The sequence below is a fragment of the Nicotiana attenuata genome, unplaced genomic scaffold (assembly GCF_001879085.1).
Source record: "Nicotiana attenuata strain UT unplaced genomic scaffold, NIATTr2, whole genome shotgun sequence".
NCBI classification, from domain to species: Eukaryota; Viridiplantae; Streptophyta; class Magnoliopsida; order Solanales; family Solanaceae; genus Nicotiana; species Nicotiana attenuata.
The window spans coordinates 169,397-186,014 of record NW_017671355.1 but is presented as its reverse complement, the minus strand read 5'-3'; the positions used below and the strand labels follow the sequence as shown (position 1 = coordinate 186,014).

The 16,618-nt window shown below is 41.2% G+C and overlaps 1 protein-coding gene across 1 annotated transcript; it reads left to right on the top strand.

The window, feature by feature from the left end:
- The first annotated feature begins 15,607 nt into the window (after positions 1 to 15,607).
- LOC109207767 lies at positions 15,608 to 16,105 on the top strand. Its single transcript, XM_019370753.1, has one exon. The coding sequence runs from the start codon at positions 15,608 to 15,610 to the stop codon at positions 16,103 to 16,105; it is 498 nt and encodes a 165-aa protein (XP_019226298.1).
- The last annotated feature ends 513 nt before the right edge of the window (positions 16,106 to 16,618 follow it).

The window sequence follows — 16,618 nt, the reverse complement described above, 5'->3', positions numbered from 1 at the left end:
GCTGCTTTTCGTCTGTCTGGATCCGCCAAGACTTGGTGGAGGGATTATTGTTTGGCTAGACCAGCTGGGTAACCGGGTTTGACTTGGGATCAGTTCTCTCAGCTATTTCTGGAGAAGTTTCTTCCTATCACTCAGAGGGAGAACTATTGGAGGCAATTTGAGCGTCTCCAGCAGGGTTCTATAACTGTCACTCAGTACGAGACCTGATTTATTAACTTGGCCTGTGATGCTCTTCTTATACTTCCCACTGAGAGAGGGAGTGAGGAGGTTCATTGAGGGACTCGTTTAGCCTATTCGATTGCATATGGCTAAGGAGACGGGGAGCGAGATTTTTTCCCAGGATGTGACCAATGTGGCCAGGAGAGATGAGATGGTTCTATCATAGGGGAGTGGTCTGGGGTCTAAGTAGAGGCCTCGTCGTTCGGGCAAGTTCAGTGGTGCCTCATCTAGAGGCAGGGATTCTTTTGGTAGGGGCCATCCTTCCAGGCCATTTCATTCAGCACTTCAGGCTTCTCATAGTGCCCCAGGTGGCCGTGGCTCTCATATGCAGTATTTTGATCAGTTTCCCTAAAGTGCACCACCAGCCCCTATCAGTGCACCGTCGCTCTAGAGTTTTCAGGGTCGTCATTCAGGCCGTCAGGGTCAGCAGTCTCAGCAGCCGAGGGCTTGTTATACTTGTGGCGATACAAGGTATATTGCTAGATTTTTTTCTCGAGCGTCGAGCAGCTCTCAGCATCAGGGTTGCCGTGCCATGGTTTAGGCACCGAGTGTTCCATCTCCCGCTCAGCAAGCTAGAGGTGGGGGTAGAGGTGCTAGAGGTGGAGGTAGAGGTATTAAAGGTAGAGGTCAGGCCGCTAGAGGTGGAGGCCAGCTAGCAAGAGGCCATCCCAGAGATGTAGATCAGAGTGGTGGGGCCCAATCCTGATGTTATGCTCTTCCAGCCAGGCCAGAGGCTGAGGCCTAAGATGCAGTTATCACAGATACTATTCTGGTTTGTAGTAGAGATGCTTCAATTCTATTTGAACCGGGATCTACATACTCCTATGTGTCATCTTATTTTACACCGTATCTGGTTATGCCTAGTGACTCCTTGAGTGCTCTCATATATGTGTCTACACTAGTGGGTGATTCTATTGTGGTAGATCGCGTCCATCATTCATGTATAGTGGTGATTGGGGGTCTTGAGACCCGAGTAGATCTGTTACTTTTGGATATGGTTGATTTTGATGTCATATTGGGGATGGACTGGTTGTCACCTTACCATGCTATCTTGGACTGTCATGCCAAGTATGTGACCTTAGCCTTGCCGGGTTTTTCCTCGTTTAGAGTGGAGAAGGACTCCTATTCATCCCACCCGTAGGTTTATCTCATATATGAAGGCTCGGCATATGGTTGTTAAGAGATGTTTGGCCTATTTGGCGTATGTTCATAATTCTAGTGCCGAGGTTCCTTCTATGGATTCTGTGCCTGTTGTTCGTGAGTTTCCTATGGTATTTCCTTCAGACCTGCCGGGTATGCCACCCGATAGGGATATTGACTTTTGCATTGATCTGGCTCCGGGCACTCAGCCCATTTCTATTCCGCCGTATCGTATGGCCCCGCCTGAGTTGAAAGAATTGAAGGAGCAGTTGAAAGACTTATTTGATAAGGGATTTATTAGACCTAGTGTCTCGTATTGGGGGACGCCAGTGTTGTTTTCTAAGAAGAAGGACAGATCGATGAGGGCGTGTATAGATTATCGACAATTGAACAAGGTCACAATCAAGAATAAGTATCCATTGCTGAGGATTGATGATTTGTTTGATCAGCTTCAGGGTGCCAAGGTATTCTCAAAGATTGACTTGAGATCTGACCATCCATTGAGGATTAGGCCATCTGATGTCCCTAAGACAGTTTTCCACACTCGGTACGGGCATTATGAGTTCTTGCTGATGTAATTCGGGTTGACAAATGCCCCAACAACTTTCATGGGTTTGATGAACCGAGTGTTCAAGCCTTGCCTGGATTCCTTTGTAATTGTCTTTATTGATGATATTTTGATCTATTCCTGCAGCCAAGAAGAGCATGAGTAGCATCTGAGAGTTGTTCTTCAGACTTTGAGAGATAGTTAGTTGTATGCTAAGTTTTCAAAGTGCAAGTTTTGGTTGGGATCAGTTGCTTTCTTAGGTCACGTTGTATCAGCAGAGGGTATTCAGGTGGATCTGAAGAAGATAGAGGCAGTCAAGGACTGGCCTAGACCCGCATCAGCTACAGAGATCCAGAGTTTCTTGCGTTTGGTGGGTTATTACCGTCGTTCTATTGCCGCCCCGATGACCAGGTTGACCCAAAAGGGTGCCCATTTCAGGTGGTCGGACGAGTGTGAGGCGAGCTTTCATAAGCTCAAGACAGCTTTGACTACGTCGCTAGTGTTGGTTTTGCCCATAGATTCAGGGCCATATACAGTTTATTATGACGCATCTCGTATTGGACTTGGTGCGGTGTTGATGTAGAATGGCATGGTTATTGCTTATGCTTCGCGATAGTTGAATATTCATGAGAAAAATTATCCAGTTCGTGATAAGGAGTTAGCATCCATTGTCCACGCGCTGAAGATTTGGAGGCACTATTTATATGGCGTGTCATGTGAGGTGTTCACGGATCACAAGAGTTTGCAATACTTGTTCAAGCAGAAAGAGCTAAATTTAAGGCAGAGGAGGCGGTTGGAGCTATTGAAAGACTATGATATCACCATCTTATATCATCCGGGGAAGGCTAATGTGGTGGTCGATGCTTTGAGTAGAAAGTCAGCCAGTATGGGTAGTCTTGCATATATTCCGGTCGGTGGGAGACAGCTTGCTTTGGATGTTCAGGCTTTACCCAATCAGTTCCTGAGGTTGGATGTTTCTGAGCCTAGCCGTGTGTTAGCTTGCACAGTCGCTCGTTCTTAATTAAGCGTATCCGAGATCGGTAGTATGATGATCCTCATTTGCTTGTCCTTATAGACACAGTGCGACACGGTGGTTCCAAGCAGGTTACAGTGGGAGATGATGGAGTTTTGAGGATTCTAGATTGTATTTGTGTGCCCAATGTGGATGGACTCCGAGAGTTGATTCTAGAGCAGGCCCATAGTTCCCGGTACTCTATTCATCCGGGCATCGCTAAGATGTATCAGGATTTGTGGCAGCATTATTGTTGGAGGAGGATGAAGAAGGATAATGTTGCATATGTGGCTCGGTGTTTGAATTGTCAGCAGGTAAAGTACGAGCATCAGAGGCCTGGTGGTTTGTTCCAGAAGATTGAGATTCCTGAGTGGAAGTGGGAGCGTATAACTATGAACTTCGTTGTTGGACTCCCACAGACTTAAAAGAAGTCGATACAGTGTGGGTTATTGTTGATAGGTTGACCAAGTCAGCGCATTTCATTCCTGTGGTGGTTTCCTATTCTTCTGAGCGGTTGGTAGAGATCTATATTCGGGAGATTGTTCGTCTTCATGGTGTGCCCGTGTCTATCATTTTGGACTGAGGTACGTAGTTTACCTCATATTTCTAGAGGGCAGTTCAGCATGAGTTGGGCATACGGTTCGAGTTGAGTGCAACATTTCATCCTCAGACGGACGGATAATTTGAGCGTACTATTCAGATTTTGGTGGATATGCTCTGAGCTTGTGCTATTGACTATGGAGGCTCCTGGGATCAGTTTTTGCCTTTAACGGAGTTTGACTACAACAATAGTTACCAGTCGAGCATCGAGATGGCTCCCTATGAGGCTTTATATGGTAGGCGGTGTCGGTCGTCGATTGGGTGGTTTGAGCCGGGAGAGGCTCGGTTGTTGGGTACAGATCTAGTTCAGGATGTCTTGGACAAGGTTAAGATCATTCAGGATAGGCTTTGTACAGCTCAATCCAGGCAAAAGAGTTATGCCGACCGTATGGTTCATGATGTGGCATTCATGGTCGGCGAGCGGGTGTTACTTTAGGTGTCGCCTATGAAGGGCGTGATGAGATTTAGAAAGAAGGGCAAGCTAAGCCCTAGATTAATTGGTCCTTTAGAGATTCTTGATTGAGTGGGAGAGGTGTCTTACAGTCTTGCGTTGCCACCGAGTTTATCAGCCGTGCATCCAGTATTTCATGTGTCCATCCTTCGGAAGTATCACGGCGATCCATCCCATGTGTTAGACTTCAGCACTATCCAGTTGGACAAGTGCTTGTCCTATGAGGAGGAGCCGCTATCTATTCTAGACCGGCAGTTTCGTCAGTTGAGATCGAAGAGATTCGCTTCTGTTCGTGTTCAGTGGAGAGGTCAGCCTGCCGAGGCAGCTACGTAGGAGTCCGAGTCCGATATGCAGAGCCGATATCCCCATCTTTTCTTCGACTAAAGTACTTTTCTTATGTTCGTTCGAGGACGAACGATTATTTTAGAGGTGAAGAATGTGATGACCCAAAAAGTCATCACTCGTTTTTAAAGTAAATTCTGAGTTTTGAGGCGTTAAAAACCTCTTTTATATCACCTCGATTTGTGTGTGTAGTCCTGGCGCATTTCCGGAAAGCTCTTATGTTTGGGTGCATGGTTATCTTCTTGTGAGGTTTTGGGTATGGCGTATTGGTAAGTTATTTCGGCTAAAGGAAAGAACGTAAGTGGTAAGTTGAGCAAAGGAATTGATAAAGGTGTGCCATAGTTGGCCTTATTGACTCACGTTCAGGCTTTGGGAAGATTCAGGATTTATGCTTCGTACAGAGATGGTTTACAAGAGAAGTGATTCCGTCAGGTGTTTCATGGAGATGGATGTTTATGTGCCAGCGGAGCCTTGGAGCTGATTATATGCCGGACCAAGACAGAGTGGGCGACTCTCAACGACAGTTCTAGTGAAGTTAAAAGGGTAAAATGCGGTGCCCAAAGATTTCAAGCCCGCAACACTGTTAAGAATCAAGCTTTTGAAGCAGATTATGATACGAGGCTCGGAATGATCTATGATATTTTTGACTTGCGGTGTAGCATTGGGAGGAAAAGACTTCGGATTTATAGAGGAATTATTACGAGGGGTGTATCAGTTGAAGGTGTGAATGTGCGTGCAAAGAGGGCATGAAACAGTTCATGGGTTTGGAGACAATGTGGTCTCATAGATTTGGGTCACTCAAGATGAGTGCGGATTTAGGCTGGTAATGTAAGGAATAGAGCTAATATTATATCTAAGGCAAGACAAGGATGAATTAGGAGAAGTCAGATTGGCTAACCATGGTTGACTTGGTATAATGGTGGTGGTAATCAGTTCCTTCAGCGTGATTAAGTTATGCGTGTGATATGTGGTGGTGCGTGCAAGGCTCGGCGGCTGCCGTAATTGATTTTATTTTGAAGTATTCAAATATTATGGCATATTATGTGTAGTCGGATCACGGAGGGGTTATGGTGGTTTAGACCACTACTTGAGGTTGAATGTTCTATGGTTATGAGAAGTTACTCGCGTATTGCTATGGTTCTCTTGGAATGAGTTAAGTAAATGGTTTTTGTATGATGAAGTGTATACCATATTCATGGTTCAGAAGTTACGATGAAATTCTTACACTGTCATATATTAGCATGTTAGGTGAAGTGAGCAGTATAAAATTTGAAAGTGAGGATAAAAGTTGCGGTTCGGTATTGGCAAGGATGTCACGAGCTCAGATGAGTAGGAAAGGGATTTGAATGTTTAAAGTAAGCTGGTATTGTCTTCACCGGCACCTGAAATCAGTGTTTTGTGAAAGAGGCCTTGCATCCCGGTTATGGATTCTTGATTTGCTTTACATCATTCGTGTGGCCGGTTGTATGGATGTGCAGACTTGTTACCTAGTGCAGGAGGTCATGGGAGCGAATCTCATGAGAAGATTGTATGATTGTGACATGTACTCACCTGATTGATTGAAGAGTTAAACCAAATATGAAGATTGTGGTAGTATTACTTAAATTTAGTAGAAATTTTATGGCTTTAGAAGGGCTACTAGGGTTTTATTGGGTAGTGGACTGTGGAGTTTACTCCGATTATGATGGTTGTTCTGGTGAGTTATAGTAAAAAGGGGTACTTATGGACCCTTGAAAGGTTACTAGCTTAGTATGGTGCGATCAGAATCAGCTCGAGGTCTATGAATGGATTTAAATATGGATATGGGCTCTATATCAGGCCGAATATGTTCATTTCAGCATAGCTCCTTATGAAGGAGTATTCGGGTGTTGGATGCTATTTCGTCGTCGGCTAATTCATGTAATGCTATATTGGGCCGTGTGAGTTATGAAACATCTTGATAAATTTCTTATGTGTTGAGGTTCTGCGTAGCGATGGTGTTATGTGTCACACCTCCTTTTTTACCCGAGAGGGGGTATAAGGAAGTTTTTCCAATTAAAGTGACATAATTCGAAATGAAATATTTATTTATTTAGAGTCGCCACTTGGGATATTTATTATGGTGTCCCAAGTCACCGATTTATTTTAAATTCCAAATCGGGGAAATTTGACTTTATATAAAAGTCTCCAAAACCAAAAAACTAGGTAAGGAATTCTGTTACCCCGGGAGAAGGTGTTAGTCATTCCCGGGTTCCGTGGTTCTAGCAAGGTCGCTTAACTATTAATAATTAGCCTAATTATCTTATTAATTACATGTTTTAAACCTATTGTGCATTTTAACTTTATAACCGCTTTTAATTATTTATGGAGCTATTTCTGAAAAAAGTTACGATTGTCGTACACTTGTTTGTTTTTGTACATGTTGCGGATTGTGTCACGGGAAACCGTACCCACAATTTACAACATGTGTAATTTTTATTGTTCGAAGTTGTTGTCGGGTCACATGAAATCTGCACTCGAATTTGGAAATTAGGTATCACAACTATGTCACGGAAACCGCACCCATAGCCGTGATGATTCATTTATTAATGGCGCTTAAAAGCAACTACGCATATTAATAAGATTCAATTACTTGTCTATAATTTGAGATTACATAGGAGGGTCTGAAATTGTGAAATTAATTGGGGTAGATGCGTATCTGAATACTAAAAGAAGTATCACAAATGGTCATAATAAAAAATTATAGAACTAAATACAATCAACTTTGAGTAAAGAATATGAGAATTGAGTTTAAAAAAACAATCGTGAGTTTTAATTACTAGAAAATGGGCCAGATGTATAGTCTTGTTTATGAAAATATTGGGCTCTCATTGCCTCGCTGAAATTCTTTATTGGGTTGATAACTAACTTCGACTAAGCCCATCACAATGACTAAATACAAACTCTTTACATAAATAACCAAATTTTTGGTAATTATCCTAGGACAAAATACCAAAATCATACTGCTTTTTACTGAACATCTTGAAATATACGTTTGGCAAAATGCTGAATTCTGACAGTAAGCTAATGAATTAAATTTCTAATAGGAACTTCAGAGAATGATAGAAGTATTTTTTTTAACAGGGATTCAATTACACCTTTCAAAACAAACTTATACACTGTGAAAGGCTACAACCAAGAAATTGTATGCTAAAGCTATAACAAGATATCAAAATAACCATTCCTCAGTTCACCATAATAAAATTCCAGCAAATACAACCAATCAATTTTGTAGTTCAGTCTTTAATACTTCTGACATTAGCCATCTGCTACAACTTCAATCTGTATTCAACAAAACATGGAATTGATGAACTTCTCAATCTAATAACTAAACTTGTCGAGATAATACTTATTAAAAGATGAAAGGTAACAAATTTATCATCTTCAACATCATTTCTGATATAAATCAGTATCCAAACAGAGTAGAAATTCCAACAATGAACCATTTATGTGAATGATAAAAAATAAAACCCTTAGTTCAAATATCATACACACACGAAATAGATTATTAGAGAAGGAAATCCAATCAATTTGCATAGCTAAGTTATCAGATTCACTAAATCAGACTTGTGTGTTTAAAGAAACCCAACATTTCACTCACAAAACTCAACAGAAAATACAAAAGATCAGAAACATACCTAGCGAAAAAGAAAAACAGCGAGAAGAAACAAAAGAAATCTGAAGTTCTTAGTTCAGCTCAGCAAAACCAGCAATCAATAAATCCAAAATTTCTGCTCCAACTTCTGAAACCCAGCAAAAACACCTCAAGACCAAAGAAAGCTCGAAACTTCTCAAGAACACTTTTTAGAAAAATGAAAATTTATTTTTTCAGCTGTTTGCCTATCTTTTCTTCCCCTTCCCTTTTTTTCCTAATGATTGGAAAAGGTATTTTTTGTAGAGGAGATTTAGGGAAACAAAGCATGTTTTTCCTCATTCAAATGCACCCTTTAAAATTTTAATTTAGTTCACTTACAGCCCTGCCAACAGATTTTCCCCCCTCTTTTTCTTAAAATGATCCTTATCAGCCCTTATCTAGAAGCTTCCCATTTGTTAGGATAAGATTCCCCAAATCCCCATCTAATTTGAACCCCTCAGTACCCCTGTATTTACCCCCCCCCCCTCCCCGTTTTTTTTTTACTATTTTGACACTTACCCTAGGTGGTACTGGACCTCTAGGCCACTTAAACCACAAGCCCAATATTTCACTTGGGCCCTTTCACTAACAGACCCAAATCCTAACCCAACCCATAAACCAAAACAGTTCTATGAAAAATTAAACCAAGCTCTGACTAAACAAAGATTAATGACGTATTTTAAAAAAACTATACATTATGAATGCAATTATATCTAATTGTTGAGCTATTAAAACTGATCAATCAATCATGCACTAACTAAAAAAATAATTTTTAGACATAAAATTGTCATCACAGTAGGGGTTATGAAAAATAGGAGGAGAGGTATACCGATTGAATCACCAAAAGCTTCAAAATCTTTGAGAAAAGCAGTAACAACTTGATTCAAACTCCGGCGAACAATAATCTCGGCCAATAGTGAGAATTGTAACATGAACACTGGCCGGACTTTCTTCCACAGCTAGTGCTTCATGTCACAATCCTCAACACATGCCAAAAAAGGGACGAGGCAGAGGCTCAAGGAAATTCAGACACTCAAAGGTTAAGTTCCCAGAATCCGTCCAACTAGAAGATGGGTTATCTTTACAAGTGATCAATTCTTCATGTTGAAGGTAGGGGATTCAAGTGGGTTTCATCATGAATTGAGGTCCAAATCAGGTAAAATCAAACAAAAAGCAAAAAAGTTTGGATTTTTTATTCCTAGATCTCTAATTCGGAGAAAATGAGTGTTTTTTTTTTGGAGAAATCACTGGCGGAATATGAATGAGGGGGTGATGGAGGTTGTGTGGTTGAAATTTGACGGCTTATGGAGGTGGTCTGCCACTGATATGCCGTAAAATTTCGGCACAAATTGATACCAATCACATAGATTTTAACTTGTCTTTTAATGCATTTTTAGTTAATTCTGATCAAGTTTGGTTGTTTTGTAGTGCATGAGCTTGAAGACCCGAAAATATGGAAAAGAAGTCAAAAAGTCACAAAAGACGGATATGCTGCAAGTATGCGGTCGCATAATTCACATGCGAGCTACATAAATGATATGGTGATCGCAAACAGAGACAGTCTTTAGGCCAAATGAAGAAGAAAATATGCGGTCCATTATGCGGTCGCATAACACCTATGCAATCCGCATAATGGTCGCATAACTCCAGTAGAAGACAGTCCTCAGCATGATATGCGATGGGATACGCGGTCACATAACACACATGCAGACCGCATACCTGTTATGCGACTAAAGCAAAATTTGGACCTCAGCAAGTCTGCGATATAGGCTCAATATGCGGTCCGCATAACTGGTGTGCGACCATTATGCGATCGCATAAGTTATCTGAAGGGGCATTTTTGTCCAATTTTGACTACAACTTTTGGTCCACTATAAAGAGAATAACTAGGGTTTTTGTGGGTCATTCAAGTCTAAAACAAGTTCCTACTTAGAGAGCATTGAATACTTTATTTATTTGGAGGGTTGTGAAGAAGGAATCTTGCACTTTTGTAAGCTTTATGGCTTTATTAAATACTTTGTTCTTGTATTTTAGTATGAGTAGCTAGTTTTAAATAATAAGGTTGTGAATCCTAGATGAGTGTAATATTAATGGGTGTTTAACATTGAATATATATTTAATGGTTGATTGATATTTATTAAATTTTTGTTCTATATTTATGGTTGGTGGTTGCAAACATTAATCTATTCCATTTTCCTCTTTCTTTACCTGGAAAAGTGAGTTAGGGTTTGGTAGAATTGAATATCAAGAACTCAAGACTTTACATCTTATTTAATAGAATCTCTTAGGAATAAGTGGGTTCCACTTGGCATAAATTGGTTGTTCTTAAGTTGCAACTCTTTCATATTTGGAAAAATTATAAAGGGAAAATACTACTCAACTATTGGAAAATATTGACTAGTCATTTAGAAATCATTTGCATATCAAAGGACCTTCCATTAGAAATATATCGTATTAACACCGATAGCATTACATTCCATTGACAAGGATGCAACCTTGGTTTCCTTAATCAAATCATTTACATTCTCAAAGTTACAATTAGTTATCTCTTTAATTCACAATCATATCATTCTCTTTTTATGTTAAAGAAATAGAATTACGACCTAAGTAAAGTAGCACACTACTCGAGTAACCTTTTCACGCTTATTCCCTATGGGATTCGACTCCAATCTTGTTGGGTTACTATTCTTGACATTGACCGCCTTACACTATTTAATTAAAGTGTAATTTGATCGTATCAAATTTTGGCGCCGTTACCGGCGAATACGGTTTTGAAATGACTAATTAGTGTCTGCTTTACTTTACGTCTTCTTCTATTCCATCACACTTTGCTTGTTTGCTTGGTGTTGATAGGAAAATATGGATGGACATGAAGAAACAACTGGAAGAAAATCCTTTTGTGGACATAGATGAGTACATCGAGGATACAAATGCTATTGTAACCCCGATAGTTGGCGCTGCAACTTTCAAGGTGGAACATGGTTTAATCCTAATGTTCGAAGCGGAGGGGTTTTTCAGGAATTCCACTGATGATGATCCGACACAACATCTTAGAAACTTCTTGGGTGTGTGTGCGATGCACAAGAAGAACAACGTCTCAGATGATGCCCTAAGGTTGAGGGTGTTCAAGTACTCACTAGCTGGGGACGCAAGGAAATGGCTTCAAAATATGCCACCAAATTCCCTTCATTCTTGGCCTGAACTTGTCCGAGCATTCTTAGCTAAATTGTTCACGCAAAGCAAGAAATCTGAGCTCCGAGATAAAATTTTCTTTTCCAAGCAACTACCGGGAGAACATCTACATGAGGCATGGGACTGATTCAAGTTATATTTGGTGAGGTCGCCCAATCATGGTTTTCCGGATTGGTTCATGCTATGAACCAATCTATAGCCAAGAATGCAGCTGATGGATCTTTTATGGATAAGACATTCGCAAGGATCACACAAATCCTTGACAAAATGGCACAACATAATCAAGCTTAGCACTCAGAGGACACCACAGGTGGAATTGCATATGGTTCTCCCTCCTTGACCAACATGATTAAGGAGAATCAAGAAAGAGATCAAGTAATTGCAGGGCTTGCCACCAATGTCAATGTGTTGACGAGATGTTCACTGAAAGCCAAACGAAAAAGGTAAATATGGTGGAGGATGTTCAACCCACATCAAATGAAGACTTTGAGGAAGCAAACTATGTCAACAACTCTCAAGGAGGATATCAAAGGCAATAATACCGAGGTCAAGGACAACAAAATCAATGGAGGCCTAACCCGCAAGGGCAAGTCAACCAACAATGACGAAATGACCAAGGTAGATCGAATCAAGGACATTGGAGTAACAACAACAACAACTTCTCAAATCGGAGTTCAAACCCTTATGTTCCATTAAAAGGCCAATGTTCAAATCAAGGTTCCTCAAGTGATTCCAAGTTGGAAAGCATGCATGAACGGGTATTGCCAAATTAAGAGAGGTACGACACTTCTATGAGGAATATGACCAAGCTTGTTGGTTCTCATACCGCATCCATTCAAAAAATTGGAGATGCAAATGAGAGATCTCTCTAGGGAAAAAATCCAAAGCAAAAGGGGACACTTCCTAGTGACACAATTGCGAACCCAAAGGGTAGTGGGAGTGGTCCAACTTCTCATATCATGGAAATTACTACTCGGAGTGGGAAGGTACTACAAGGATAGAGTGAACAAGTGGTTGAAGTGTAAGAGTCCAAACAAGAGGTTGAGGCACAAGTTGAAGAGCCAAGTGTTGTTGAAGCTAAAAAGGTTCCGGAAGAGTTGAAAGTTCAAAAAGTAAATCGGGAATAGGTAAAGGAAAAGGTAAAAGAGACACCAAAAACTCTACCACCTATTCCTAGACCTCCTCCTCCTTTTCCTCAAATACTTGCTAGGAAGGTTGATGATAGAAAACTCGAAAAGTTCTATGACATTCTCAAGCAGTTATCGGTAAATATTCCATTCGTTGAAGCATTTCAAGAGATGCCGGGTTTTGCTAAATATTTGAAAGACTTGATCACCAAGAAGAGAACCACCAAAATGAAGTGGTGAATGTGACTCAACGGGTAAATTCCATCATTGCAACAACTACTGTTCAAAAGAAAGAAGACCCGGGAGCTTTCAATATTCCATGCACTATTGGGGCGTGTGATTTTGCAAGAGCCCTTTGTGATAACGGGGCTAGCATCAACTTAATGCCTCTTGCCATTTACAAGCAAGCGGGGTTAGGTATGCCACGGCCCACAAGTATGAGGTTGAAAATGGCCGATCGTTCCATAAAGAGGCCGATGGGAATTGTCGATGATGTGCTTGTAAAAGTGGGAAAGTTCCATCTACCCGCCGATTTCGTAATCCTTGATTGTGAAGTTGACAAAGAGATTCCTATCATCTTGGGGAGACCATTCCTTGCTACAGGAAGAGAACTAATGGATTCAGAATGGAATGAGATCAAATTCCGTGTGAATGGTGAAGAGGTAACATTCCAAGCAAGCAAGGGTATAAAACTACCACATGAATATGAAAGCATCTCGGTGATTGATGTTGTTGATGAAGTGGAATATGCAGTTGAAATGAAGATGGAAGAACAATGTCTCGCTCAGGCGTTGGTGGCTATTTTGGTAAATTTTGAGGGTGAAGATATGGAGGGGTATATAGAATCAGTACATGCATTGGAAGGGCTTGGGTCCTGTACTTATGCTCCAATGAAACTCTCTCTCGACTTAGAGAATAGAGTCATTCCTCTGGTAAAGCCTTCAATTATTGAGCCGCCGCAACTAGAGCTCAAACCACTTCCACTGCACTTGAGATATAAATTTCTTGGCTCAAATGACACTCTACCGGTAATCATTTCTTCTTTGTTGAATGATGGGAAGGTAGAGCAATTGTTGAATGTCTTGAAGGAGCATAGGCAAGCAATTGGGTGGACAATTGCGGACATCCGAGGGATTCCCGCCGGAATTTGCAAACACAAGATCCAATTGGAGAATGAGAGTAAACCAAGTGTGGAGAATCAACGAAGGTTTAAACCCTTCCATGCAGGAGGTGATAAAGAAAGAAATCATCAACTGGTTGGATGTCGGGGTAGTTTACCCCATTGCCGATAGTTCTTGGGTGAGTCCGGTGCAATTTGTGCCGAAAAAGGGAGGCATGACCGTGATTGCAAATGATAAAAATGAGCTTATCCCAACAAGAAAAGTGACCAGATGGAGGGTGTGTATGGATTACCGGAAGCTAAACAGTGCTACGTGCAAGGACCATTTCCCTATGGCTTTTATTGATCAAATGCTTGATCGGCTAGCGGGAAGGTCATTCTACTACTTCTTGGATGGATACTCCAGCTACAACCAAATCAATATTGCATTGGAAGATCAGGAAAAAACAACATTCACTTGTCATATGGGACATTTGCATTTAGCCGGATGCCATTTGCTCTATGCAACGGTCCGGCAACTTCCCAAAGGTGCATGATGTCAGTATTCTCCAACATGGTGGATGACTTCTTAGAGATATTCATGGACGATTTTTTCGGTCATAGGTGATTATTTTGAGCATTGCCTGGACAACCTTAGACAAGTGCTTAAGAGATGTGAAGAAACGAACCTTGTGCTAAATTGGGAGAAATGCCACTTCATGGTGGACGAGGGAATTGTTTTGGGCCACAAAATTTCCATATAAGGCATAGAGGTTGATCGGGCAAAGATCGAGATCATTTCAAAGCTTCCTCCAGCTACATCAGTTAAAGGTGTCCGATGATTTTTGGGGCATGCCGACTTCTATAGGCGTTTCATCAAGGACTTCTCCAAAATTGCAAATCTCATATGCAACTCCTTGAGAAAGATGAAAAGTTTGTATTTGACGAGAAGTGCCTCAAAGCCTTTGAGGAATTGAAAGAAAAGCTCACCACGGCACCTATTATTGTCACACCCGATTGATCTCTTCCATTCGAACTCATGTGTGACGCTAGTGGTGTAGCTATTGGGCCGGTGCTTGGCCAACATAATAACAAGATTATTCACCCTATCTATTATGCAAGAAAGACACTCAATGGTGCTCAAATGAATTATACTGTGACTGAGAAAGAACTTCTTGCCATTGTCTATGCTTTTGAGAAATTCTGGGCTTATTTGTTGAGATCCAAGGTGATAGTGTACACCGACCATGCTACCCTTCGCTATCTTATGGCAAAGAAGGATGCAAAACATAGGTTGATTCGGTGGGTCCAGTTTTTGCAAGAGTTTGACTTCGAAGTCAAAGATCGAAATCAAGTGGCAGATCACCTATCTAGGCTTGAAGAAGAAAGGAGACCAAAGGAAGATCTTGAAGTCAATGATGCTTTCCTAGATGAAAACATATTGGCACTGTCTAACACATTTGCTCCTTGGTATGCCGACATCGCTAACTTCTTGGTTAGTGACCTTGTTCCCGAAGGTTTGGAAGTTTATCAAAAGAAAAGGTTCTTGCGGGAGTGTAGGCATTACTATTGGGAATAACCCTTCTTGTTTCGTAATTGTGCTGACAACATCATCCGACGGTGTGTTCCGAAAGATGAAGTAATGCCAATTCTCAAGGCATGCCATGATTCGCCGGTTGGAGGTCATCATGGAGGAAATCAGACTACGACAAAAGAGCTTGAATGTGGCTACTATTGGCGAATAATCTACCAAGATGCAAACCAAATGGTCAAGGAATGTGACCAATGTCAAAGACAAGGGTCAATATCTAAGAGACATGAGATGCCAATGAACATTGTACTATAGGTTGAGATCTTTGATGTGTGGGGATTAGACTTTATGGGCCCCTTTGTGAGCTTGTATAGCATGACCTACATCTTGGTGGCTGTGGACTATGTCTCTAAATGGGTTGAGGCAATCACCTTACCAAATAATGAAGCAAGGAGTGCGAGCGCATTTCTGAAGAAGAACATATTCACACGGTTTGGTAGTCCAAGGGCCATCCTGAGTGATGGTGGGTCTTATTTCTGTAACAAGGCTTTCACTGGCTGCTTGAAAAATATGGTGTAAAGCACAAGGTGGCCACACCCTATCATCCTCAGTCGAGTGGTCAGGTTGAAGTTTCAAACAGAGAGATAAAAAATATCCTAGCAAAAACTGTCAATGCAAACAGGACCGACTAGTCAATGAAGCTAGATGATGCGTTGTGGGCATATCGCACAACGTTTAAGACCCCTATTGGAACTTCACCGTACAAGTTGGTTTTTGGCAAAGCTTTTCATTTGCCAGTGGAACTTGAACACAAAGCCATGTGGGCATTGAAGAAACTGAACCTTGACTGGGTCGAGGCTGCTAATCTGAGGATGACTCAACTCAATGAGATGGAAGAATTCCATCTCCATGCCTATGAGAGTGCAGCCATGTACAAAGAGAGGATGAAGTTTGTCCATGACAAGAAGATCTTGAAATGGGAGTTTAATTATGCTGACTTGGTCTTACTTTTAAACTCAAGACTCGGGTTATTTTCGGGCAAACTCAAGTCCAAATGGTCTGGACCGTTCAAAGTTGTGCGTGTGTCTCCCTATGGCGCTATTGAACTTGAGTCAGAAGATGGGACTCGAACCTTCAAGGTAAATGGACAACGAGTCAAGCATTACCTCGGAACCGCAGGAGAAGGCATGTGATAGAACAAATTTCTCTACGAGATGATCCAACAACAACTTCCACAAAAGAATAACTGAAAAGGAGTCAACTGCGTCGTGCCGCGACATTAAATCAAGTGCTTCTTGGGAGGCAACCCATGTGTGGTAACATTCTTTTGTAGTTTTTTATTTATTTATTTATTTACGTAGATTAGATTGAGCAAGTTGACGTGTGTGCTAGAGTGCAGGTAAAATATCATGAACAGGGTCCTAAGTGCTGAAGAAATTGAAGGAAAAAGAGGCCCAGATTGAGTGACAACTATGCGGTCGCATATGCGATCACATAATCACTATGCATACCGCATAATCATCGCAAAACCAGGAAGAAAGTTTGGCTAATTTCATTGTCAACTATGCGGTCGTTTTTCATTTCTGCGGCCCACATATGCACTTTGTGATCGCATGTCGTATCACATATTGTACAAAGGCTACCCAATCATAAGTCCATCGCACAACACTTATGCGATAGCATACTGTGTTATGCGATGCACTTAT

Coding starts and splice junctions, on each gene's coding strand:
- LOC109207767 (XM_019370753.1), top strand. CDS start 15,608: ATGAAGCTAGATGATGCGTTGTGGGCATATCGCACAACGTTTAAGACC.